The sequence below is a fragment of the Bipolaris sorokiniana genome, assembly GCF_000338995.1.
Source record: "Bipolaris sorokiniana ND90Pr unplaced genomic scaffold COCSAscaffold_15, whole genome shotgun sequence".
Lineage (NCBI taxonomy): Eukaryota > Fungi > Ascomycota > Dothideomycetes > Pleosporales > Pleosporaceae > Bipolaris > Bipolaris sorokiniana.
In genome coordinates, this window is record NW_006911909.1 from 282,511 (window position 1) to 306,231 (window position 23,721).

General features: G+C 46.0%; 7 protein-coding genes across 7 annotated transcripts; 3 read left to right on the top strand and 4 right to left on the bottom strand.

Annotated features, from left to right (window-relative positions):
• The first annotated feature begins 591 nt into the window (after nucleotides 1-591).
• Nucleotides 592-1,646, top strand: COCSADRAFT_40406 (uncharacterized protein). Its single transcript, XM_007705883.1, has one exon. It carries the CDS (start codon nucleotides 720-722, stop codon nucleotides 1,476-1,478), a length of 759 nt encoding a protein of 252 aa, XP_007704073.1. The 5' UTR covers nucleotides 592-719; the 3' UTR covers nucleotides 1,479-1,646.
• A 414-nt stretch (nucleotides 1,647-2,060) lies between these two features.
• COCSADRAFT_346270 (uncharacterized protein) lies at nucleotides 2,061-3,723 on the bottom strand (the record flags this gene model as incomplete). Its single annotated transcript, XM_007706029.1, has 4 exons — nucleotides 2,061-3,064; nucleotides 3,146-3,284; nucleotides 3,333-3,506; nucleotides 3,703-3,723. 4 exons carry the CDS (start codon nucleotides 3,721-3,723, stop codon nucleotides 2,061-2,063), a joined length of 1,338 nt encoding a protein of 445 aa, XP_007704219.1.
• A 1,952-nt stretch (nucleotides 3,724-5,675) lies between these two features.
• On the top strand, nucleotides 5,676-7,032 carry COCSADRAFT_151153 (uncharacterized protein; the record flags this gene model as incomplete). Its single annotated transcript, XM_007706030.1, has 3 exons — nucleotides 5,676-6,127; nucleotides 6,178-6,312; nucleotides 6,363-7,032. The coding sequence occupies 3 exons, from the start codon at nucleotides 5,676-5,678 to the stop codon at nucleotides 6,847-6,849; spliced, it is 1,074 nt and encodes a 357-aa protein (XP_007704220.1). The 3' UTR covers nucleotides 6,850-7,032.
• Nucleotides 7,033-8,997: 1,965 nt separating this feature from the next.
• On the bottom strand, nucleotides 8,998-9,886 carry COCSADRAFT_40407 (uncharacterized protein). Its single transcript, XM_007705884.1, has one exon. The coding sequence runs from the start codon at nucleotides 9,766-9,768 to the stop codon at nucleotides 9,223-9,225; it is 546 nt and encodes a 181-aa protein (XP_007704074.1). The 5' UTR covers nucleotides 9,769-9,886; the 3' UTR covers nucleotides 8,998-9,222.
• A 426-nt stretch (nucleotides 9,887-10,312) lies between these two features.
• Nucleotides 10,313-11,862, bottom strand: COCSADRAFT_193439 (uncharacterized protein). Its single transcript, XM_007706031.1, has 7 exons — nucleotides 11,658-11,862; nucleotides 11,572-11,608; nucleotides 11,454-11,521; nucleotides 11,164-11,405; nucleotides 10,976-11,113; nucleotides 10,805-10,923; nucleotides 10,313-10,757 (listed from the first exon to the last, which is right to left on the bottom strand). Exons 1-7 carry the CDS (start codon nucleotides 11,856-11,858, stop codon nucleotides 10,402-10,404), a joined length of 1,161 nt encoding a protein of 386 aa, XP_007704221.1. The 5' UTR covers nucleotides 11,859-11,862; the 3' UTR covers nucleotides 10,313-10,401.
• A 2,666-nt stretch (nucleotides 11,863-14,528) lies between these two features.
• Nucleotides 14,529-15,971, bottom strand: COCSADRAFT_346273 (uncharacterized protein; the record flags this gene model as incomplete). Its single annotated transcript, XM_007706032.1, has 6 exons — nucleotides 14,529-14,969; nucleotides 15,100-15,196; nucleotides 15,301-15,429; nucleotides 15,544-15,590; nucleotides 15,630-15,717; nucleotides 15,760-15,971. 6 exons carry the CDS (start codon nucleotides 15,969-15,971, stop codon nucleotides 14,529-14,531), a joined length of 1,014 nt encoding a protein of 337 aa, XP_007704222.1.
• A 393-nt stretch (nucleotides 15,972-16,364) lies between these two features.
• Nucleotides 16,365-16,863, top strand: COCSADRAFT_346278 (uncharacterized protein). The gene has a single exon (XM_007706033.1). It carries the CDS (start codon nucleotides 16,390-16,392, stop codon nucleotides 16,660-16,662), a length of 273 nt encoding a protein of 90 aa, XP_007704223.1. The 5' UTR covers nucleotides 16,365-16,389; the 3' UTR covers nucleotides 16,663-16,863.
• Nucleotides 16,864-23,721: the final 6,858 nt, after the last annotated feature.

Genomic DNA, 23,721 nt, shown 5'->3' on the forward strand with positions numbered 1-23,721 from the left:
ACACGCAAGTATACTACCGATTAACGCTGCTAGTGGTGCCGTCTTAAAACAAAGCCGTCAAACTCAGATTCGAATACATAGTGGCACGTGCCTGAACGCAACGTGACCAGTACATAGTTCCTGGCGCTAGGCAACATTTGCAAGATGGAAAAGTCATGTGTTTGCGCAGCAGACGGACCGTTCGGAAACAGAGTAGTATAGGCACGGAAGCTCAGTGTTTGCATTCGCCTTTACGTGCTCGGTCGAGGTACGTGGGGCCGGGGCTGTAAAAAAAAGTGTGTAGCTCCTCAATAGTACGAAGATCATGTACGTAAATAGCGTCCCATTCGGTATGCCCGCCCTTTGCTACACTCTGGAATGCTACCTCGAGAGCTGAAGATGGCTAGCTGAGAATGAAATGACGCATGATTTCTATTTTGGGCTGTGCAGCACAGACGATGATTGGTTCACCGCCTGACTGTCATGTGGCGAACCCCAAAGCGGGTAACTATGGGTTACGAGCGCCAAGTCAGGTCGGGCCGGGTCACCAACCTCGTATTACGCTTTTTAAACTTTGTGGTAATACGAATGCCCAAAAGTATAAAGCAAAGCTGCCATTCCCACGTGTCATTCTTCATCACCAGTCTACTACCATCTAAATACACCTACTCTCGTTTGTTCGAACCATCTCGATAACCTTCGCTTAATACCTCAACTTCAACATATCCGCAACCTTCACCATGCGCTACTCTTTCTTCGCTATAGCTACAGCCGGCGTCCTTGCCTCAGCTCAATCCACAATTCCTCTCGGCGAGAAGTGCACTCCCGGCGGCACTCCGTGTGCCAACGGTGCCAACTGCTATGCTACCAACTCTATGCTCATCCCCCAGTGCGGAAACTTCCAGTCATCTTGCACCAGCGATGATCAATGTGCATTTAATACATGCAATGGCGGCTTCTGCAACGGCCCCAAGGCTTCTTCTTCTTCAGCACCAACCACTTCCTCAACCCCACCCACCGTCACAAGCAGCTCGACTGCGCCTGGATGGAGTCCTGCTCCTTCACCCACGATTGTCGCGCCCGCTGGCTCTCTTCCTCTGGGTGCTGAGTGCAATCCCTATGTCACCCCTAGCCAGTGCATCGAGGGTGTGGAATGCTGGGCCAGCAACGCCGGTTTGATCGCGAGATGTGGTAACTTCAACGCCGCATGCAAGACTGATGCGCAGTGCGCCTACAACACCTGCAACAATGGCATTTGCAACGGTCTTCGTGTGTCTTCGTCTGGCCTGCCTATGGCTTCTTCCAGCCCAGTCCCGGGAACCCTGAGTGTCCAGCCTACCCATTCTTCCGGCTCGGGTGGAAACGGTACCGTGAACCCATCCCACACTCCCTCGCCCATTTCGTCCGGCACCCCAGAGTTCACTGGCGCTGCATCGGCTGAAAAAGTAGCGGGCGGCATCTTCGCGATTGTGTTCGGTGCTATCGCTTTGGGTTTGTAAGGCTGTGGCGGTAACTAGTAATGAAGTAATGATGGATTGATTGGACAGAATATTGTTTTTTTGCGCTCGTGCCCGTCTCTCTTTACTGTTTTCAGCGTGTACATATATATAGACTAGTAATGCAAATAATCACTGTCCTTTAAAATGAAACCAACCGTCGATCGGTACTTTCCAAAATGAGTAACAACATGTTTTTTCAGGCCATCTAATAAGAACAGAATGACCGTAGTCAGCTGGCTGACTTATTCTCTTTCTCTTTCTTGTCTGTTACTTGCTCATGTCAACGCTTCCTTACCTTATTTGCATTTTACCCCTAGTCACCCTACCATAATGCGGAGGGAAAACTTCACATCTCTCAAAAGGAAACCGTTTCTTTCCCTCACAAGACACCGCAGCTATGGCTATGGACAAATCCCTTGTTTATCTTCATCTAGAATAACCGACATTTTTCAAATGCCTCTACCAAATTACCTCGACCAAAAGTACTCTTGTACTTTACGTCAGTATTAATCGTTGTAAGACACGGCGAGTTAAGATTGAAGAGCATTATAGTCATAGTATCTTTCCATTGAATCTATTAAGCTACACAAATATAGTCTCGAGATTCGTGCAGCATCGGTTTTCGGCCTCGCCTCTCAATGCCTCAAGATACTCATCACTAATTGTCCGCTTCTGCTCATCCGGAATGTACGCCCACTCACTTCGCTCGACGATCTCTTTTTCTCTCCATGCCGCCATCTCATCTCCTAGCCACTTGACACTGAGTTCCGCCGTTTCGCTAACAGCCTCCATCGGGATTAGATGGCCTACACCCTGGACCGTCACCTCCGCCACCCGACCCTTGGCTGCACCGCCGCTCCCGCCGATGCCCACGCCCGTTAAATCGACCTTGTAAGCAGTCGGCTCGCACGTTGTGTAGTGAGATTTGCTGCCGAATACGTACAGCACCGATGGCCGCACATATGGCAACATGTGGAATGCGACGACGGACTCGGCGCGCTCAAACGGCTGCCCCGGCAGTGCCGCCTCAGGTGTGTATTGCGCATACACCACACTGTTTGGCCCACCTAACTGCGCGCTGAGCCCAGGGTAGGCATGTGGATCGAATGTTGGCAGGAGGAAAGGGAAGACTTCTTGGTGCTTTGTGGTGAGCGTGACAGCGTCAGTGGAGGCGTCTTCATGCGTCACTTGAGCTTCAGTTCCGGCCTTTTGGATGTGGCGCGGGTACAAACCCGTGGGTAGACTGTGCAAGCCGTACTGCAGCCACCGCTGCAACACACGCTCATCCCATTTGCGATAATACCTGTTCCTGCGAAAGTCCTCGGCTGCAGCGGAACGGGACGACCACGCATCACGGCGGCGGGCCGGAGCGAGCGCAGTCGTACGGTAGCCCACCGCAAACACGTGCCGGTGAATTGTGGGGTCGATAAGGATCAGAGTATCTAGGAAACGTGGGTGGGGGAGTGTGAGGCTGACGAGGATAGTGCCACCCGCGTTGTGGCCAATACCAACAATAGGGCATACCATTTGCTCGCGAAATGTGTTAACCATGTGTAGGAGATCCCGAGCATGATCGAATGCGGAAGCTGCCTTCTTATCTCAGTATGCTGTTCTGTTTTGTTCCGTCTTTCCCTGAGGGTGGAGGACAAAGGCAGGGGGCTAATTACGCTCGTTTCTCAGCCTGTGTTCATTGAGTACGCCACCAGCTCCTTGGTTTGCCACGTCTGCAATCCATATACTGCGAATAGAGACCCTCGTGGACTTCAATCGGCTATGCATGTCAGCCCAAAGCGGTTCGTACAGCTCCTAGGAAAATGTCAGATGCAGTCCAACCAAAACATGTAGCACGAATACCTTGAGGAACCCCTGAGCATGAGTTCCGATGATGATGATATCGCCGGGCTGAGCATTGTGGTTGTCACGTGGAATGTATTGCTTCACACTAAGATGAAGCAGCTCTTCTTGTTCGTGAGCTGTAGAGTGAGGACAGCCCCGAATATGTTGACAAGGAATTATGCGTTCTTTAATCTCAAACAAGAATGGTGGTATAGTAGCTCTATTGTCAAGAGTAAGTAATGAGCGCGTGGACAACTCGGGGTAGTAGTATTGTTGTCCCGAGAGTGTGTAGCGGTGGTGGCATGATATAGATTGTCTTATACTATGGGTCCATAGTTTGGCTCATACAGATAGACTACAACTCTGAACTACAGTAACGTATAGTCACGATGACAGGCCCATTAGCCATATTTCTACAGATCATCTTACAGGGGTAATATTCAGCAAGTTGCTAGATGAAGTTTCATGCTTTATGACTAACGTAATCTCATCTCTCGTTATACTTAATCCTAATCTAAATCTAGTCTAATAGGCAGTATTTTCGTGAGAATCTAAGACATACGTGACTCAGAATGGACCTGCCTATACTCACGAGGGTGGTTTATCTTGTTAATATATCATGCACTCGTTGACTTATTTCGCCAGGTGATTCAGATTCGGATACAAAAAGCAGCGACATGATCGCTAGAACAAAGCGTAATTGCTGTCAAAATCGCAGTCTTTGGTGCCCCTGCATGATCAAAGCAGTCAGAAGAGACCATAGATGAGGTAAATATTTCTTCTATCAGTAATCGGGACGGCAGTCATCGATGCAACGCTTATTTCATCCCAAAGCTGGCAAGAGATAGCGCCACTACACGCGTGAAGGAACGGCACCGTTCTGCGTACGTACCCTTCGCTACGGGTGCACGTGGCTGCATTGGATTCAATGCAGCATTGCCGGAGGCCAAGGTTGCTGTTGCAGAGTTAGTCTACCAGTATGCGTTTGCATATACCAGCGTAGAACCAATCGAGTATGACCCGGAATTCAACAAAATCCGACCTTCGAACTTCTACGTAAAGGTTACTAAAAGGACTTCCTGGCCGACGTCAAACTTAAACGCTAGTTGATTATATTCATACACTTTCTAAGATGATTCACTGTAAGACTTTGGAGTCACATGAGACGCTGACCGAAGAAAACTACATAAACCTGTTGAAAGAGGACGAGGGAAAGGGAATGGGTCAGTGAGACTGTGAGATAGTGTGACGGAGAATCCCAAGGACAATGCGACAGAGCATCTCAAGGATAGTACAGCGGCACAGAACTGAGCTTTTAACCGCCAGTTCTACGATGTTGCAGATTGCGTAAGAGGCAGGGCGTATCCCCTTACAATACACTACTATCTTTAGTCGGTCAAGCTCTTAGTAACCTTATTGACCATGAAACAATGGTACAGAGAAACCACCAAAGTTGTTAGGACGTTTGAAGGGGCAAAGGTTATACATCACCCCCACAAGCAGGGCTCCCCTACTTAGCGTTGCGCTAATATCAATCCCCGATAGGATCCGAGCTTGATTCGTAATCTATCTCGTGCTGTAATTAAAACCGCTTCGACATTCCCTTCTTTATCGGTCTCCGTTCTTTTTGTTTCATCTTCTTTCCTTTCTCTCTTTTTTTTCTACCTTGCTCATGAAACATGATGTATATTTGGACGGAGCTTATACTAGAGAGAGGGCCTACCCATGCTGGTAATAAATAGATGACAGTGACAAATGACGCATGCACTTGCCTTATAGAGCATAGCGATCGGTGCTGCGATATGACGCAATTCTCAGAACCTCGTCTTCTACAAATTTACCGAGGTTATCCCGGAATCTAAGATTGGTTTCTTATGCCCACTTGTGTTCCAGATAGATCTGCAGTTCTAATTGGACCTATGCCGAAGTTTTCCATATCTTGTACTCTACCATAACACCTCTTTTAGCTTGTTATGTTCCTGGGGTATAGAGATATTATTCGCCCAATTTTTGGAATACATTCATCAAGATGTTCGGCGTTTCTCTTAAGGAATGACGCACGTTATAGCCACTAAGTTATGTATATAGTTGTGCAAGATTATTAAGGTACTTTGCAGCTATGTTCCTCCGCGTGTAAATGCTTTGTCGAAATGGGCCGATTCCCAATGGGTCCAATCTAACTGATAGTGATACACCATGTACTAACCTTCTTGTAGCACTAGCAGCGAATTAGTCTCACATTAACTAACATCAGGTTGAGTTTACATACCCACAACATTCTTCTATAAGAGTTGTAATCTTCTGAATATTTGTTGGGTACCTTTATTCCTATTTCAACTGCACGAAACGCCATAAGCCATCATGCGCGTAACACTTTCCAATCTGGCACTCTTTGTCTGTGTCTCTCTAGCCGCCCCTGCACCAAACGCCACGACGTCCACGCAAGAAACGCGCAGCCTTGACGAAATTTATGAGGCAGCTGTTGCTGAAGGTGGCGTTGTCACTCTTTGGCATGGGGGCGACGAAAAGACTCAGCAAAACGCCCTAAAGGCTGCCTTCGAGAAACGATTTCCCAAAATGACTCTGAACGTCACAGTCGACCTTTCCAAATACCACGATGGAAACATAGATTTGCAACTCGCAAACGACAACGTATACGTCGACAGCGTCATCCTTCAGACGCTGCATGACTACCCGCGCTGGAAGAAGGCAGGCGCTCTGATGAATTATGCGCCATTGAACTTCGACAAAGTCTACCCCCAGTTCAAGGATGCAGATGCAGCCTACACAGGACTGTTTATTATTGCTTGGGGGTATGATACACCATGAAATATATGTCAATATCATTGCTAAACAAATACAGCCTCGCTGCCAACCCGAACAAGACGAGCGCAGTGCCTACTGCGTACGAAGATTTCATCAAACCCGAGTTCAAGGATAAGCTGGTTCTGACTTATCCTAACGATGATGATGCGGTCTTGTACCAGTTTGATGTCATGTAAGTTCTTATCAGACCTTATGTATGCAGTTTATTGATTGCATTTCTAGCTTGGAAAAACTCGGCATGAAATGGTTCGACGCCCTGCTTGCCAATAACCCCCGCTGGGTGCGCGGTACACAAACCCCAGGAACGATTCTCAGAGCCAACAATAGCACCAGCGCGGCAACATTTACTGGCAGCTATTCATTCACGGATCGCCCAGGAGCGTCGTTTGCACTACCCACTGATGCCAAATTCGTCTCTTGGCCTCAGACTGGTGCCATCCTGAAAAAGGCACCGCATCCCGAAGGTGCAAAGTTGCTCCATAGCTTCATGCTTAGCGATGAGTATCAGAAGGGTAATGGTAGGTGGAGCGTTCGCGAAGATCTTCCGGCGGTCGAGGGCCATCATACAATTCTTGAGGAGCCTAACACGGATGCACCTGCGTTTGCCAAATGGATGGCAGACCGTGCGAACGTTGAGAGGAGTAGGTTCTTCTATGAAGATAGAATTGGTAGTGCGCAAGGTCTCAGCCCACTCATTGACGACCTGTGAGTATGTTCTTGCTGTGGGGATGTTCTCTGTACGAAGTTGGGATAAAGATGTAAATATGACATTCATGTGTATATTGTGTTCCACAAGTTTAGGTTTTTCTTCTCTAGTCTACATCCTGGCCAGGGCGAAATGGTCAAATGAGCTAGTCTGTACGATTATTAGGGGTTTTTTTTTGTAGAAAGCAGTTTATTATTAAAGTGACAAGACTAACAATCCGTGTATGAAAGACCTGACAAAAAGGAGATGAGTATAACGTGTGTAATAATGAAAATCATCTCTCCATTGATATATGGTCAGGGACGCGTCCATTATGAAGTCTTGGTAAATCTGGTACTTGGCTCTGAAGAGCTAAAGAGCTTCTAAAAATGTCGAAGAGTCCATCTTGATGGCCATTTCGTGGTCGCAGCTTTCTATTATAGTAAGATTCTAAGCCCATGGGCGATGAGATACTTGAGGCGATTACAAGGCAAGGCTCCATATATTTTCATGCCCTGGGTTGAAGTCATCCGCGTTGTACTATCTATAGATTTTTCGAAGCGACTGGATGCTCCCCAGGTGTTAGAAGCAGTCCAACTTGCACAACTACACAACCTCTGCTCTAATGTCCAAAAATCATATGAGAACATCCATCGTACGAAATCTCGCTTTGGTCTGATTTTGGAGGAGAAAACTTCATGCAATAAAGCAAAATCTTTATGAAATCGGTGGGCATTGTCCCAGTTTTGGACCACATACTGCTTTTCGATAACACTTTCTATAACACCACCCAACGGCCAGCGACTAAGATGCTGACAATGTTCCGAAAAATGGATACGCATGGATACAACGTGCACGTCATGGCCATACAGTTAAAACTGACAAATCAAGACTTGGCGGAGCTTTTAGACGATTCAGACCAACGATGGATCGCCAAAGAGGTTGGGTAAAGTCTGCTACTTAAGGCACAAGCAGCACATGGATCTGGAGGTAGATCAATGTTTGGTGAGACATACAACCGCTCAGGCTACAGGAAACTTAGTCAATTGATGGCCCTACGACACTTGAGCTAGCACACGCCTGATGCTTCGATAGAGAAGTAGTCCCTGAATCGCAATCACATCTACGATGTTGAAGAAACAGTATCTAAAATTGACGTGTCAGCATTCTTGACTTCCAAAGACAAAATTAGCAAGGACTTAAATACTACGACACCAAATGAGCTGGGGGTTATATGAAGACACTTATCGCGCGCATTGGGTCAATTATCAATTATCTTTATACCGCTTACAGGGATCTAAAACACCGCCTTTGAGAGTGTCTTGTATACTATGTATTATAACAGTAACTGAGGCATATTGAGGCTGATATCCAAATCCTCGAATATTGAAGGAAAGAATCGAGTTACGCTAATAACATTGTATCAGCGGATGCAAACATCTCAAGATGCCAGGAAGCGTAAAGAACTCGGAAAAATATCCAGTATTGGATTCGCACTTGTATCGTCGCTTCTGTAGTACCATACCATACATTGGCTGCACAAAATTGTGTCTTCACATGACCTCATCTTCTTCGAATCAGGACCAGATCCACCAAGTTACGACGCTGTAAAACCATATTTGATTGGCTTCGATTACAGGCGCCTTAAACAGTCGAACGATTACTCCTTTGGTACTATTTAGTACGATGCTGAAGCTCTGCCAACAAAATATCAATACCCCTCGCATCACGTGAGAAAGGAAAAGTTTTGCGCTGCATTGGGCTGATTCAGCTTAGTCTCTAGAAAGGCCTTGACGAAGTGATCGGTACGTAAAGAGCACTGCTGGTTGACTGCAGTGGTTACGTCGAACGCCTAAAGAGGAAGGCCCCGCCATCACATCATCGAAGAATGGATAAACGATTTGCAGAATCAATCGATGCCTATTTAAGTTTTTCCTTTGACTCTGAATAGGCGGAAGATGAAACGGAATTAATAAGGATGTTCCAGTGTTTCAGTAGAGTGCTTTGCGAGTGCTAAACAGTGGTTGGTTATGGATTTCGAATCACGGATCATCATCGTTATGATCGTAATCCTTCCACATTTGATTTTCCCATCAGTGAAACAGCAACAGGGAATTCTGGTACTTACAATCATTCAATGTTAGTTTGCGTAGTATGTACACGCGTATGTATTGTGGCATGAAGAGTAAAATTAATACAATAGGTAGGCATATTGCAGCCGCGATGATTATGAGGTACTTATGGAATTTGCAGTTTGGGATGTTGGGCACAACGTCATGGTAGATATAGACAAGGTTCAGCTCCTTCTTCATCACATACAAATAGGTGGCTGCACTGGTGTGATGTTATCCAACAATGCACGCATTTCTATTGGCAGATCCGCCCTAGTAGCCGCCATTATTTTTGAACTGGTACCTCAATAAAATCCCACACAATGTCCTCAGAGCTCCAATCCATAATCTTAACTTTCTGTTTGGGCCCATTCTTGGATTCGTTCGCAAATACGCCCAAGGGGCGAAGATGGTCATCGTGACGTACTAGCAGAACGTACCCACCTTCTGGGCGCATTCGGGGAAATATGCGTTCGTTATTTCGATGATGAGGGAATCTGCAAAACAGAATTCCATGTTCTTGATAACCAAGACAGTGCGCAGAAGCTGGATCCTTAAACCCTAACCAACCTTTTTCCTCAACGCACCGCCACCTGAAAGTGCCAAGCCCTCCTATATTATCCATTACGACCTCGCCGTCTAAGAATGTGATGACTTGTCCGTTTTTGCGAGATCGAATGATGAAGGCTCGCCCAGGCCATGGGATAGAAGATTGTGAGATTTCGTTCCTCGAAGCGTTCTGTGTGGTATCTGCGGAAGATGCAGAAGGCGTAGGAATATGCCACGTTTCAGACCCAATAAAAGAATGAGCTGTATGTTGATCGTGCGCCATGTTGTCGAACACTGGTTTCAATGATCTTTCGCGATATGTGGGAATTGTGGTATTTAGAAGGAGACTGAAAGAGGGATGTCCTTATAAAGGATTGTCGATGAACGACGTGTAGTCTGGGCGGACAGTCGAGGCGCAGTCTTCATTTGTGCTACTACCCCGCCGAAGTGGAGCGGCGAATCAACGTGTGTTTGTCAGAATTGTTTAGCGCCAGCCTTGCACTAATCATTGTAAGGTTACGGAGCAAGCGGCTCGCACTAGGCTTGTTCGCCTAAAAACTCTCTAAAAGACACCGATAAGGAACTCAGGGATAGCCTAAAATATTTCTTGAAAAGTCTAACAATTAATCTTTCTGGACTTATGAGTATCATTGTCTTTTATATAAGTATTACTACTACTAGAGTTTATAATCATAATTTGTGAGATGATCGCTCAGCTGAACTACGCTACGCAGCCTAAAGAGATATATACACCCCATAGCAGTATCTGGAGCTAAATTGTATATACATATGATACTCTGAGAGTAAGCCTTCCTATGCCTGTATTTCAGGGTAAAGTGATAGATATATGAATTTTTCTAAGTACTACAAGGTTCGACACTACTTTAGAGATACTTCGTGTACGTTATTAACTGCTTCAAAGCCTATCCGTGATTCTAGTAGGTCTGATTACAAGATTCTTCTCGCTGTTTGTGTCAACATTACGATCAAAATCGTCAATTTGCTGCTCCAAATCCGTTTTCACGTGGATAGTGCGCGGTAGTCCCGTGTAAGACTCGGACACCACATTTCCACTGCGATGATGCAGTTCAACCTCATCTGAGATAGTGCCAATACTGCCTTTGCCCTTGAGTTTAACAAAGGACGAAGAGTCCTTGGGCGTATCCTTTGTTCCTCCGTACGTGCTCTTGCGGCTGCCGTATAGAGTCGCAAATCTAGGAATAACTTTGACGACTAAAGGTTTCAAAGCTGGCGCACAAGCACAAACAATACCTAAGATAATAAGCGCGGTTCTTATATGCTTGAAGATTTCAGCTTACCTAAATTTACCTCAATAGAACTCCAGTAGGCTGGCGCAGTTCCATAGAAAGTAGAGTCCTCAGGGTGTTTTGCAAGTTCAATAAAACCATGCAATCGGGCAATAGAGATGATGCAAACACTTTGCCGTATCATTTAGCACTATGATGTATAAATATAAGAAGTTAACTTACCACCAGCCGAGGGTTAGGATGCACATGAGGGCGATCCGTTGCTTCCGTGAAACCTGAAGTTGCCATATCGCTCGTACAGGGAGGGCTGCAACGAGAATGTCGGTAACAATGTTCATAGCGGCACCTGCGAAGGAGAAGCTGGAGACTGGTTAGACCAAATTTTTAATTGTCTTAGAAATGACACCTACGCATTTGAATTGATACATGCTGCAGTTTCCTTTTCACTGATATCCCAGAATGCAGATACAGGGATGCAAGAGAAAACCAGAACAAGCGATGCACTAATGCCAGTTGCTAGGCAGATGGCTCCGACAATGTAAATAGGTATTCTCATCGACGTGAAGGCGAAAATACGACGGTACTGTAGAAGTATCGACATTTTTGTGAGGGTGAGGGCGTTGGCATACATCAAGATGCTTCCATACAAGTACTGGCTATTGTCAAGTCGTAGTCATTATGGATTGATAATGTATCGTACTTTCAATGTCGTTTCTATCTGTGGTAGTGTCAAGAACATCATGTGTTTTGAACCTCCATGTTTAGCTCCTTTACTTATTTAGTATACGGAACAAGCACTATTAGAGACTGAGTTGTACCTTCTATTTGGAATACAGCCATGGCAATAGCATGCGCCTGAATTCATCAGTGATATGTAATTGGGCTGTCATGTGCAGAGTCGTACAAATGATAATATGATGCAGTAATCTTCGAGACCAATGTTACGGATGATGATTGAACGTGCATAGATTCGTAGGCAAACCAAAATACAGCCGATCGCAGTGAAGACGGAGACGATGGAGATGATCAGAGGGCCGCCGTCCTCCCCTTGCAATGCAGCGAGCTGCTCTGGGGTCCACTGTGGTGATGAAGGGTTGACCATCATGGGAGCACTGCAATGGTCGATTTGATTCCCTATGTAGCAGGGCCGGGTCGACGCAATTATTAAGTAATGCACAAGAGAAAAAACTCAAAACTTCTCAAAGTAGTATAGTAGAATCTAAACAACCCTAGGGTCCTCTTTCAACATGCATACCGATTGCGTGGTTCCAGATACGCTTCAAAGTTTAACCGTGCCCACAGCGATTAGCTGGCTGTAGTCCTGGGTAAAAGACATGGTCCCCTTGCATGTTTCCATTATCCCATAGGCTAACCGTCTCAAGACGGAGCGCGAAAATCCCGCGATGAGAATTTAGTGCCGCCACCATCAAGCGGGCCTATGGCGGGAACTTGAAGCTCTTGCACTTGGAAAGATTATCCGGAATGAGGCACACACTAGCTCGGTCATGATGATGCAGAGGTGTAAGTTGCACAGCACCAGTTCCTATAACAAGTTGTATAACGTGAACGCGTCAATCTACTCGACACAGATGTTCAACTTTCTTGTTTGTGACGGTGGGAAATGAATGAGATGCAATAGGGTTAGGTGAAGTCCGCGGCAGGCCTTAAAGGATTCCTGCGCAAGGAATGGTGTATGCGCGAAAAGAGGGGGGTGTTTGTGCGTGTATGTACATGAAAGGGGTTCTTAGTGTCTGTGGTCTGATGTTGGGAGATAATCTGGGGAACAACACGGACTTAGGTTCCCGTGCCTAGATTGGCTATATGGATCTAGGCTAAATCCTTTGCAGCCCCAACGCTCCAGGCTACGGAAATAACTCATGAATATGGCTGAGAGTGCCTACAACCTTCTTTGTTACCTAGAACCTTATCATTATTCAATGTACATTTACTTGACGACAGCTTCATGAATTACTCTCCGCGCTCCAAGTCATACGTTTGGGCTATAACTAAGTCAGCCGGGTGGCTTAGTCAACCCATTATAGCGATTATATTTTGCATCGCGTTAGCGGTATGTGGCGAAACGAACTCTGATAAGTGATGACTTCTAACAAGCTCTAGTGCGGCCAACGTCTAGGCCTCCAATCTGGGTGCGATTCTAGGGACTCTGAGCCGTAGATTATGATTGGCCTAGACTAGGAACTTCTAGGAGTTTCTGGGGCTGTGTACCCTTCATTGGCTGCCCAAAATACGATGGCGTACTTCGCCACCTTTCAGGCACAAGTGATCGAGGCACTCGCCTGCATCCTTGCAGTGTATTAAGGTTTGCCTGGATTGTATGTGCTTGATGCAAGCTGTCGCATCATTCGGGTGTGCATTCCGCGACAGTTTGCATTGCGCATACAGACCAGTATAGCAAAGTAGGTGTGACGTATAGGATAGAGAACGATCCACCATAACAAGGCGTGCTGAACAGAATACGATCAAGTATCCTCATGAATGTTCGCATAGCTTTTACACCGCAATCATCAGCTACATTGACATCTACCGTGCTCCACCACTACTAGCTAGTTTGAGCGCATAACAGCGCATCTCGAATGGAAATACTGTTCCACCTCTACTCTTCCCTGTTTCAATTTTGCTGATAAGAGGGAAGTGTTATTTGCAAAACAAGGAATGAATAGTAGATACATATGCAATCGCCGTCTGTCCTATCTTGGAGTGGGCTTTGAACCACAAACAACAGATTAGTTGCCGAGGGCAAATACGATTTTCCTTTCCGATTAGGAGCTATCTGAACTAGCATCCGCATTGTCACATTGGTTGCACATTGACAGGCTATGGTCTCAGATAGACTAGGCTCGGAACCCCGGGCGGCCTAAATCCACTCGCTAAACGGGCCGACAGAGCAAAACGGGTTAAGGGTGCGCGATGGTACCATAGTACAGCAAGAGCAGATGGAACGATCGCAGCCTAGAGTAAAGGGATTTGAGAAAAATAGGTGTCGTCTGCATGGCTGAAACATACGACCTAGCAGATGAAGTGCTTGTGCTGGATAACACGTTGCAGAAGAAGAGCAGACGCATTAGGACTATCGAGCTGAATAGGCGCGTCAGAAAAGCGCCTTGGTCTACCAGAATATGGACCCTACAAAAGGGTCGTTTGAGCTAGTCTCTATATTCCCAATTCCACGGTTGTGGCATACGATGTTTAGGGAATGGCCGGCTTCTTCCAACTCGAAGTCGTAGTTCTTGCTGCATGCATATATCTCCGACACCTAGTCCTACCATAAAATCCAGTTACCTTATCACCATCTGGTCTTAGCTCCCTCTTGAATCCATGCCTGATACACTCCAATGATCTCCGTGTGACATCTACTCACGAAGTTGCATGACTGCTATGCCTATATGAATCTTATACCGCTCACGAGGTCATGACAGCGCCTTGGCATGCTGTAATACCACGTCTTTCCGGTGACTCGAGCTCCTCTCCGGGTACGCTCAATCTTGACTCCCCATTCGCAGCAATGAAGAGGCCTCCTTCGAAATTTCCACACGTTGATGCGAGATGGTTTTCGAGACGGGACTTGGTATTGGGAGTACGATTAGAAGCGAAAGATTTCTATCAAGACATTATGAACCGATGAAACTTGGGGCTCACCACGGCGTGCGAGGCAACGTTTAAGGTGCCCAGCTGTATACATCCTGCCTGTCTTCATGCACCGGTACTAAATCAAACGACTCTTGTCCATAGAAGTCCCGCCTATTATAAGTCTAATTTACTCACAATCCTCTTCTTCATCACAGACTTCTCCATCCCAGAAAGCATACTCTACACCCACCGTTATTAATGACGAAATAGCTGAAAGCACTAGGGAAGCAGTCCTTGCAACTATCGTGGCGGTCGGCACTGAGGCACCTGTTGGGTTGGGAGCAGCGGCAATGACATACGTGATGGCAGGGGCGGGGTATGCCTCTGCTAGTGTTTGTGGTACCGCTAATGCGTGAGATAGTACTGGTAACAACGCAAAACCCACGTCGTTCATTTCTTGTTTGCAGTCATCCTCGCATTGAATCAAGCCGAAGTTCTCCAGCAGCTCCTCATTTGTGGCTCGACATGAACAGTTGCCTGTGTTAACAAAAATTTCGCGAGGATCAAGCAAGCCTCGCTTCGTCAGGCCAGTCGGTGGCTTGCCATTTGTGATCCCGGGCAGCGGTGCCTGCGCGTATCACGCTCTTGAGGGTCTTTTGTGAGTGTTGCCCGCGCGTTGGTACCATGGGTCAGTCCAGAGCACTGCAAAGCATTAGATGTGATTATGCGTACAAAAATATACATGCGGATTGGCTTACAAGCAAAATTAGGGTCGCCATCAAGATCCTTTGGGTAGCACGGATTCTGGGCAAGGCCATCATCCCGTATTTGAGCTGACATACTGGTGAAGTCCATCTGCATAACAGTCAAAGTTCTCTGAGCTGTCAACTCATAATGTTCAATCACCAGGAATGATTTTTAAAGAGACAGTGGAAAATTCTGCTTCCTTGCGTACGAACCTTGTTGCATGCTTGTTCAACTGAGCGTAAGTGCTGTCTGGTGCTACGAGTGGAGACTTTGGCAGGACACATCCCTCTTCATAGACTTCCAGCTTTGCCATTAACGTCTCGAGGGCTGAGACGAATCCACTGGTTTACGTTTCGACCTTCCCATATAGCCGGCGGAGGCCCTGAAAGTGTCAATTTCTGCCTTCAATATTACTTGGTTATAGAAGGCCACTTAAACTCGTCGCGCTGACACACCGGGGTTCAAGATCGTTGAGAGGACCGGCATCCATCCAATTATGTATCTAACTAACATCGTGTTGACCATTGTACTGCGCTACTACCGGTCGGAGTGGCCCACCAAAGATAGGATCTAGTTTATCCTTGTAATTTAATGACACGTAGCCTTTGGCTTGTACTCTGATGGCTGAGCTGTAATGCAGGCAAGCCTAGCCCTCTGTAGCGAAGTCGCACTTCTTTTTTTTGACGACTTTAACATCGCGTGTGAACGAAGTGGTTGGGACGGTCAATCTCATCCCTTGGGCTTGCTTCTGGATTCTTCTGCTACACTTGCCATCACGTCCCAAAGGTTTCGTTGGAGTTGCTGGTCGTTCGCGATCTTTTTTAGGGCTCAAAGGTTTGTTAAGCTTAACGTCGTAATCTTTGCCGCGAAAGTTAAGAGACATAGTCTTAGTAGAATGCTAGTAGTTATATAATTCTTACTCTATAAGAGCTATTCTACTAATAGTAACTTAGGCAAGCTCTTTACCTACTTATAGTTAGTAACTAGAGATGAATTCTTCTATATATTACTCACACTTAAGGCTCTACTCTAATACTTAAAGGAGATATTAGTAAAAAGATAAGAGTTTACTCTTATATAATTTCTAATTTATGCCTAGATTCTGACACGTAATTAGAACATTGTTAAGCGCGCCCTAGGTCTTCCTATAGTAGTTATTGTAAGCTTACTAATGCTCCTTGGAGATGCATCTTGGTGCTAGGGCTGAGCACCTTCTGAAGGCAACAACATAAAGCTCACAGCGCTTCACCACGATTATCATAGCGTTACCTCTTTGACAGCATTCAATTATTTCTCTTGCAATGTTAACAGACCTAGACTGCGTTCGTCTATACACATCGCGTCCGATACATTCAGCCTCGCGGAGCATTCGTGTTCTCCAGGTCCACGCACAACCAGATAATGCAAAGGATGACGATATTATTGAATGCGACCTGTCCGTCGTCGATCTAGATGCGCACCCTCATTTCGCAGCGCTTTCGTATGTCTGGGGTCCTTTTGCTACTGGGTCCCACCAGCTTTTGTGCGATGGCGTTCACCTAACCGTCACGGAGAATTGTCACTCAGCCTTATAGCATTTGAGGAAGAAGCTAGGTAGCTTCTCCATTTGGATTGATGCTGTTTGTATTAATCAAGAAAACGTAAGAGAGAAAGAGCAGCAGATACCGCTGATGGGAGAGATATATGCCAATGCGCATGAGGTGTATATCTGGCTGGGAAAGGGTAGCTCAGCTACTAAAAGAGCAATGACATATCTGGCCGAGGGAGGCTTGAAGAGATACTACCCGGTTCTTACGTATTCTGATGTGGACAACCCCGTTCAGTCAAGGCTATTGAGTGCGCTGTGGAACTGTCATGTACATCGTTATAGCGCAAAGAGTGGCAAAGTGCCAGGATATCTCAATATCACCAGTGAGTTCAAGTCATGGCTCTATCTAATGCTTCAAAGTATGATAATAAAGACCCAGACGGCCATACATCATTCATGAGATTTCCATTTCGAATTATGAGGACGGCTCGACGAAATTTCTTGGTATCTGAGGACGATATCGAGGAACTCTTAAGCTGTACATGGACAACTCGCATCTGGAAATATCAAGAGGTCATACTTGCTTCTAGGCCGGTACTGGTGAGCGGCTTAGACCATCTACCGTGGGAGACATTTGTATATTCCATGGCCCTCCTCAATGAGACAACTACAATGCCTTCCATTGGCCAATGGACAGAGATCATAACGAGTCGAGAACACTATCGTGGCACACCAAGAGCTGCTATGGTCAAAAAACTTACGGCCTATAACCAGTTTGTCTCAACCTTCGTAAAGGTGGATTCTTGGTTGGCAAGAGAACTGCTGTGAGTAACTGCGTCATTGGCACTGATACCTCCAGCCGGAGCGCTGCTCTATGTTGTCTCGCCTACACAGCTCGACATTGCGGTTGGGGCATTGATAGCACTCATCCTACTGGTAGTAACTCTACTTGTCTGCCCCATAATTTTCGCAACGAAGTTATTCTTACAACGTTCAAAATCCGGCGTATTGGGCGAGCAGTGTGGCGAATTTGAATCGTCTTTGAAAAATCGGACGAACTAAAGCTTGCTGAACAATATTTGTTACCGGCAAGCCACAGATCCACGCGACCTATGCTTTGGTATCCTACCGATGCTCTAGCATAGTTCGATTGCTATGCGATTCACGTTAGACTACTCAGTCGATCTCCCGCTCCTCTATACACAACTGGCAAGCTTTTTCTTGGAGGATTGTGAAGAGCCGAACATCCTAGCACTCGCGGCCCAAGCGAAATGCCCAGGCGCATCTTCATGGGTACCAGATTTCTCCGTGCTCCTTCGGCCGACTTCACAGAGTACTAGTCAACACGTTAATTCAATGCATACGTCAGCGGATGTCGTTAATCAAGTTGTTGACCATCTTCGCCAATTTGCGACACGATCAGCATTCCACTACACAATTACTCACGTATCAGATTTCGTCAACACGCAGCGCTTGACCGGCGACGCACGGGAAGCGGGCGAGCTACACAACGCAAAATGCATCATGCAGAACCCGTTCCAAAACGAGAGACTTCTCAAACTCTACGATACGAAGAACCTCCGCAAGAGTGAATTGAGTACTTAAAAGCCGATATGGACCCAGGTGTTTAGAGAACACTTCTCGCAGCAGGCGCTCAAGATTACCACTCATCGCATGGCAGAGTACGATGCTAGTATTTTACGTTGCGCCGGGGATCTAGGTAGTTTACTTGTGCATCTTGCCGCGAACCATCTTCTCGATGTCCACAAGGCTGTGTGTGACACATTTGCGACATCAGATGACCTCTTCTTCATTACTGACGTGCAGCGGGGCGTCACGAAAACCGAGGTGGCAATCACCCAACCATACGGTGTTAGCTCATCCTTACCCGTGCACGAAGAAATAAATTTTCGCTGTCTAGGATATGTAAGCGGCCAACAGCAGGGACAGCTCCAGGAAGGCAATAGTGTGGTTCGTATCCAGGGTGTCCGGGACCACTTGGTGTATCGAAGTTTGACGAAAGCGCTTGTGGCGCGCTTGTCGACGCATCAGTCACTTAATTTGAAGTATACGGACATTAAGGTTGAGAGATTATTCCCAACTATGGAAATAGTAATTGAGTAAACGGATTTGCAAGCTAGGTGGTTAGAACACAAGTAGCGACACTCTACATGACTACCATGCCCTTAGTATTAGTAGTGTAGCGAATGTTAACGCTGAATGCTTATAGCCGTAGAATAGCGTCTGTATGTATAAGCAGTCTATTATAGATATATAGTTAGTACTATACACGAGTAGTATATAACGTAAAAGACCACTGAGCTGGACACTTTTTCTTGGCATTGCGAACGTCATGTATAAAAACTTAAATTACTCTATACTAGCTATAGATGCGTTGTACGACTTACTTATATCTAATAAAGAATCTTCCTCTATATCTTTTTATCACGTATAGGCGTTATAGCCTACTCTTCTATAGGTTCTATAGTGCCGTTAACTTAGTAGAGCTCTTTCTTAACTACCCCTACTACGCGCCTTCTTTAATGTCGTATAACTAATAGAAGTAATTTTAGCTACCTGCGATGCCCCTATACTAAAGTCTAGTATCCCGCCTATCTAAATCTGCTTTCTTTTACGCCCTTAGCGCTTTATTACTTTAGCTAATTACTCTTTAAGTTCTTATATATAGGCCTCTATAAGTATATTCTTATATAGTATCTCTTTAGCTCCTTTAATAAGATTTAAAAGCTTTTTTATATAGTAGTTAGTAATTATATAAAAGACTCTTTTATAGTTAAGCTTTAACTATAATCCAAATTTATATAAATTGCTTAGTATTCTTAACGTCTAGGGGATTTCTAGCTAAGCTTCTTATAGTAGGGTATAAAGACGTATATTAAAGCGATTAGTAACTCTCTACGCGTTAATAGGAACTAGCTCTACTATCTTAAAAGTCTTCTTATAGTTATTAGACGTAAATATATTAAAAAATACGTCTTAAAAGGCTAATAGAAAGCGTTTCTTATTAATATACTAGATATAGTATGTAGTATACTAAGTCTTATACGCGTTAGAAGTACTTCTACTTAAGAGGTAAAAAGTAGATAATATTAAGTAGCTAAAGTATATATAATATATAAGTAGGTATATAAAGAGTAAGAATCTTCTATATAAGATAGTAGTTCTTAAATTCTTAGTTTAGATAGCTCTTATAGCTATTAAGAATAAGTAGTCTATAAAACTCTATCTAATACGTCTTTATATACTTATTAAAATGCTTTAACTACTTAAGACTAAGCGCGTTATTTATCTAGCTGTTCTTTAATACTAATAGCTTCTAATTATATAGTATATTTACTTCTTTATACTAAGTAGAGATATAGATATATTCTTTATAAATAATAAATAGTAAAGTAGTATATTTTATAGCGTAGATACTCTAAATAACTATAATCTACTTATAATTACTTATCTATATAAGAGTAGATCTTATATAATACTCTACGCCTATAACTACCTTTATTAAGCTAATTACGCCTATCTAAAAGCTAGTTTTATTAACGTTATAGATATTATCTAAATAAACTCTATACTTTTTAATTATCTTTTATATAAGCTAAAACTATATATTAATAATATCTAGATCTTTTTAAAAGACTCTCTAGTGGTTCTTTACTTAATTTAAGACTATCTTAAGCTCTACTATACGTAATATAAATTACTCTATCTAGTTCTTACTAATAGATATTACGCCTTATATAGCTAATAGTTTATTAGCTATATTAGATACTTTATATAGTCTAGAGATAAATCTATACGCGTCTAGATTAAGAATATATTATATAATTATTTACTCTTTAGTTATAGTAAGCTTATAGTAGTTTAGAGGTGCCTAGGGTTAAAAAGTAATCTTCTTAAGCTAATCTAAAAGTCGCTAAAAAGGTACGTTATAGGTAGTGTAAGGGGCTGCGCTCTAGGGAGCAATCGCGAGGTATACAAGAGGTTGTATTCGATGAGGAGCTAAGCTCCCAAGCTACGTAGCTGTCTATATACAAGCTGGTTACCCGAGTAACAATCGGACCGGTGAAGTCTAGGTGCACGAGGCAGCTTCTGGGTCCTGCGGCTGTCGTCTGAACGTCGTTCGGGCGGTGCGCAGAGAATCCGGGTGCTCGAGACAGCACCCGGGTTCTGCGAGTAGGCCGAGATTCCATCGAGGAGCTATCCAAAGGGCGTTCAGCCCGTTACAATACCCCCCTCCTTAGGGTGATACCGCATCGCCTCTCCGAAACCCTTCCGGGAGGCGGCCCTCGCTGTCTCGTTTGGTCTCTGTGAACGCTTCCCAACGATCTACTGCCTCAGCGTCCTCTAGTAGCTCCGCTGGTTCGAGCGTCGTTCGGTGGAACCCTTTCCACTTCACCTCGTAGTATAGCTTACGCCCTCTCCTACGGCGGCGTACCTCTTCTGCTATAATGTCCTCTACCTCCCATTCGTCTTCTCCGTCTACCTGCAGCGGCTGTGGCTGATAGTCATCCTGAACCTGGTTCGGGAGAGGATCGTTGCTAGCGAGCTTTAATCGGTCGACATGAAAAACAGGGTGCGGTCCTGGCGGCGTGTCTAGTTGAACTGAGTGGCTATCGATTACCTTAACCACTGTGTACTTAGCGTTCTTCCAGTCGAGCTTCTTAGAGCTTCGCCCTGTGCTATACTGCTGATCGAGCTTCAACCATACCTTATCGCCTACTCGGTAGCTCTGTGCCTCTCTCCGAGTCTTATTCGCCTGTCTCTCCTGTTCTTGTTGAGCGACTGCCATTCCTGCTTGGGCTAGTTCTACAGCTTGCTGTAGTTTGACCGCGATCTCTGCCGCTTTCTGCTCGTCCGAAAGCTGTTCGGCTGGTTTCCGCTGTCGTCTTTCATTTCCTAGCTCTAGCTGCAGCGGCTCCACTTCGTGCCCGTGCTGAAGGAAGAATGGTGACATGCCTGTTGACGTTGCGTTTCTGCCATTGATGGCGATCTGGGCCATTGGGCAGAGTCGTGCCCAGTCGTCCTGAGCCCAGTTCGTGAAAGATCGGATATAGGTCTCCCAGACGCTGTTCATTCTTTCCGTGGCGCCATCGGTTTGTGGGTGGTAGGCAGTTGACAGTCTTCGTTTAATCTTTAGAAGCTCACATAGTCTCGCCCACAGGGCGCTCACGAATTGGCTGCCTCTATCGGAGGTTATGGCATCTGGTATCCAGTGGTACGCAACTACTCGCTCGATAAACTTCTGGGCTACTGTCTCAGTCTTTGTGTTCGGAAGAGGTACGAAGATCGCGCCCTTGCTAAGCCGATCGGTAATCACCATCAGGCTAGTCATGCCCTCGCTCTCTGGTAACCCTTCAACGAAATCTATAGAGATCTCCTTCCAGATCCGAGTAGGTATCGGTAGTGGCTTCAGAAGGCCTTGCGTGCCCTCTCTCCAGGACTTACTCCGTCCGCAGGTGTCGCAGTTTCTAACGTATCTTCGGATCGAATTGGTCATGCCTGGCCAGAAGTAGTCCCTTGCGAGTATCTTGTAAGTTAGCTCGCGCCCTGGGTGACCGGTGACTAGTGAGTCGTGGGCGCTGCTGATGATTGCCGTTCGCAACTCGTCGTTGTCTGGCACCCACTTGCGCCCTCGGTAAAACAGGACTCCACCGTCTGCTGAGCAGTCTTCAATTGAGCACTTTAGGCCTAAGTTCGCGGGGAAACGTCGCTCTTGGTCCTCTACTGCCTTCTTCGCTCCTTGGTAGACTCGATCTTTCGTCGCCGCCTCCTCCCAGAGTTCTTCTAGCTCGTTCCGCTGCGTTCTTTCTCCTTCCTCTGGTTCTTCGGAAGGAGACTGGTCTGAACCGTCTTCAGTCGGCGGAGGAGTGTCTTCTTCCTGCTGGGATTGTGCCTCTAGTACGTCCGACTGGTCTTCAGTCGTGCTAGCTGTCTCTTTTTCTCTTTGTGGTCTCGCGACCATCACTAGGGCTCTGCCGTCCGAGCCCTCCTCGGCTAACTCCTCGTAGCAGGAGTTCGTTGGCTTGAATATTTGCACGAAGCGCTTCTGTAGGCGCTCGTCTTCTGCCCCTGTAGGCAGGTCCTGTTCTCTTCTCGAGAGCGCGTCAGCTCTTACATTCTGCTTACCCGGCCGATACAGCAGTTCTAGGTTGTACCTGCCAAGTAGGAGCGACCATCTTATCTGACGCTCGTTCAGCATACGGGGTTTCATAAAGTACTCTAGGTTCTTATGATCCGTGATCACCTTAAACTTCTCGACCGAACGTAGTTCGGAGTCCCATTCTTCAAGGCATCGTACTACTGCGAGTAACTCCTTGTCGTGGATCTCGTAGTTGCACTCGTGCGCGTTATTCTTCCGCGAGAAGAATGCGCATGGTCGTAAGACTCCATCGTCGCCGTACTGCGATAGCACTCCGCCTACCGCGTAGCCACTCGAATCGCACTCGAGTACTGTCTCCCGATCCGGGTCGAACGCCGCCAGCGTTGGCTCTGTGACAAAGATCTCCTTTAGCTTCTCAAAGGCCGACTGCTCTTCGGCTCCCCATTGGAAAGGGACGTCACCCGTGAGCCTCGTGAGGGGTGCGGCTAGCTGTGCGAAGTTCTTGATAAACCTTCGGTAGAAGTTCGCGAATCCTAGGAACGATCTTACTCCCTTTACTGTCCTCGGCGCCTCCCACTCGCGGATTGCGGCTACCTTAGCTGGATCCATGCTTATCCCCTTGCCCGCTTCGATAATAAACCCAAGGTACTTAGTTGTCTTGACTTCAAACTCGCACTTCTTGATATCCACCTGTAGCCCTGCGGCTTGAAGCTTACTGAGTACCCTTCGGACATGCTCTCGATGCTGGCGCAGATCGCCGTCAGTATAGATTAGCACGTCGTCTAGATAGGCTGAGCAGAAGTCATCCAGGTGCTCTCTCAAGGTCCAATTGATATATCGTTGGAAGGTGCTTGGGGAGTTCGCCATGCCAAACGGAGTAACTAGCCATTCGAATAGTCCGAACCTCGTTCGGAAGGCCGTCTTCCACTCATCGCCTGGTGCGACGCGGATCTTATGGAAGGCCGCGATAACGTCTAACTTTGT

Bases quoted from the DNA above. Each gene is read 5' to 3' on its own strand.
- COCSADRAFT_40406 (XM_007705883.1), top strand. From the start codon at position 720: ATGCGCTACTCTTTCTTCGCTATAGCTACAGCCGGCGTCCTTGCCTCA.
- COCSADRAFT_40407 (XM_007705884.1), bottom strand. From the start codon at position 9,768: ATGGCGCACGATCAACATACAGCTCATTCTTTTATTGGGTCTGAAACG.
- COCSADRAFT_193439 (XM_007706031.1), bottom strand. From the start codon at position 11,858: ATGATGGTCAACCCTTCATCACCACAGTGGACCCCAGAGCAGCTCGCT. The intron at 11,609-11,657 runs GTACGACTCTGC...TGATGAATTCAG, and splicing joins ACTGCATCATATTATCATTT to GCGCATGCTATTGCCATGGC. The intron at 11,114-11,163 runs GTAGGTGTCATT...ACCAGTCTCCAG, and splicing joins GCATGTATCAATTCAAATGC to CTTCTCCTTCGCAGGTGCCG.
- COCSADRAFT_346278 (XM_007706033.1), top strand. From the start codon at position 16,390: ATGTTAACAGACCTAGACTGCGTTCGTCTATACACATCGCGTCCGATA.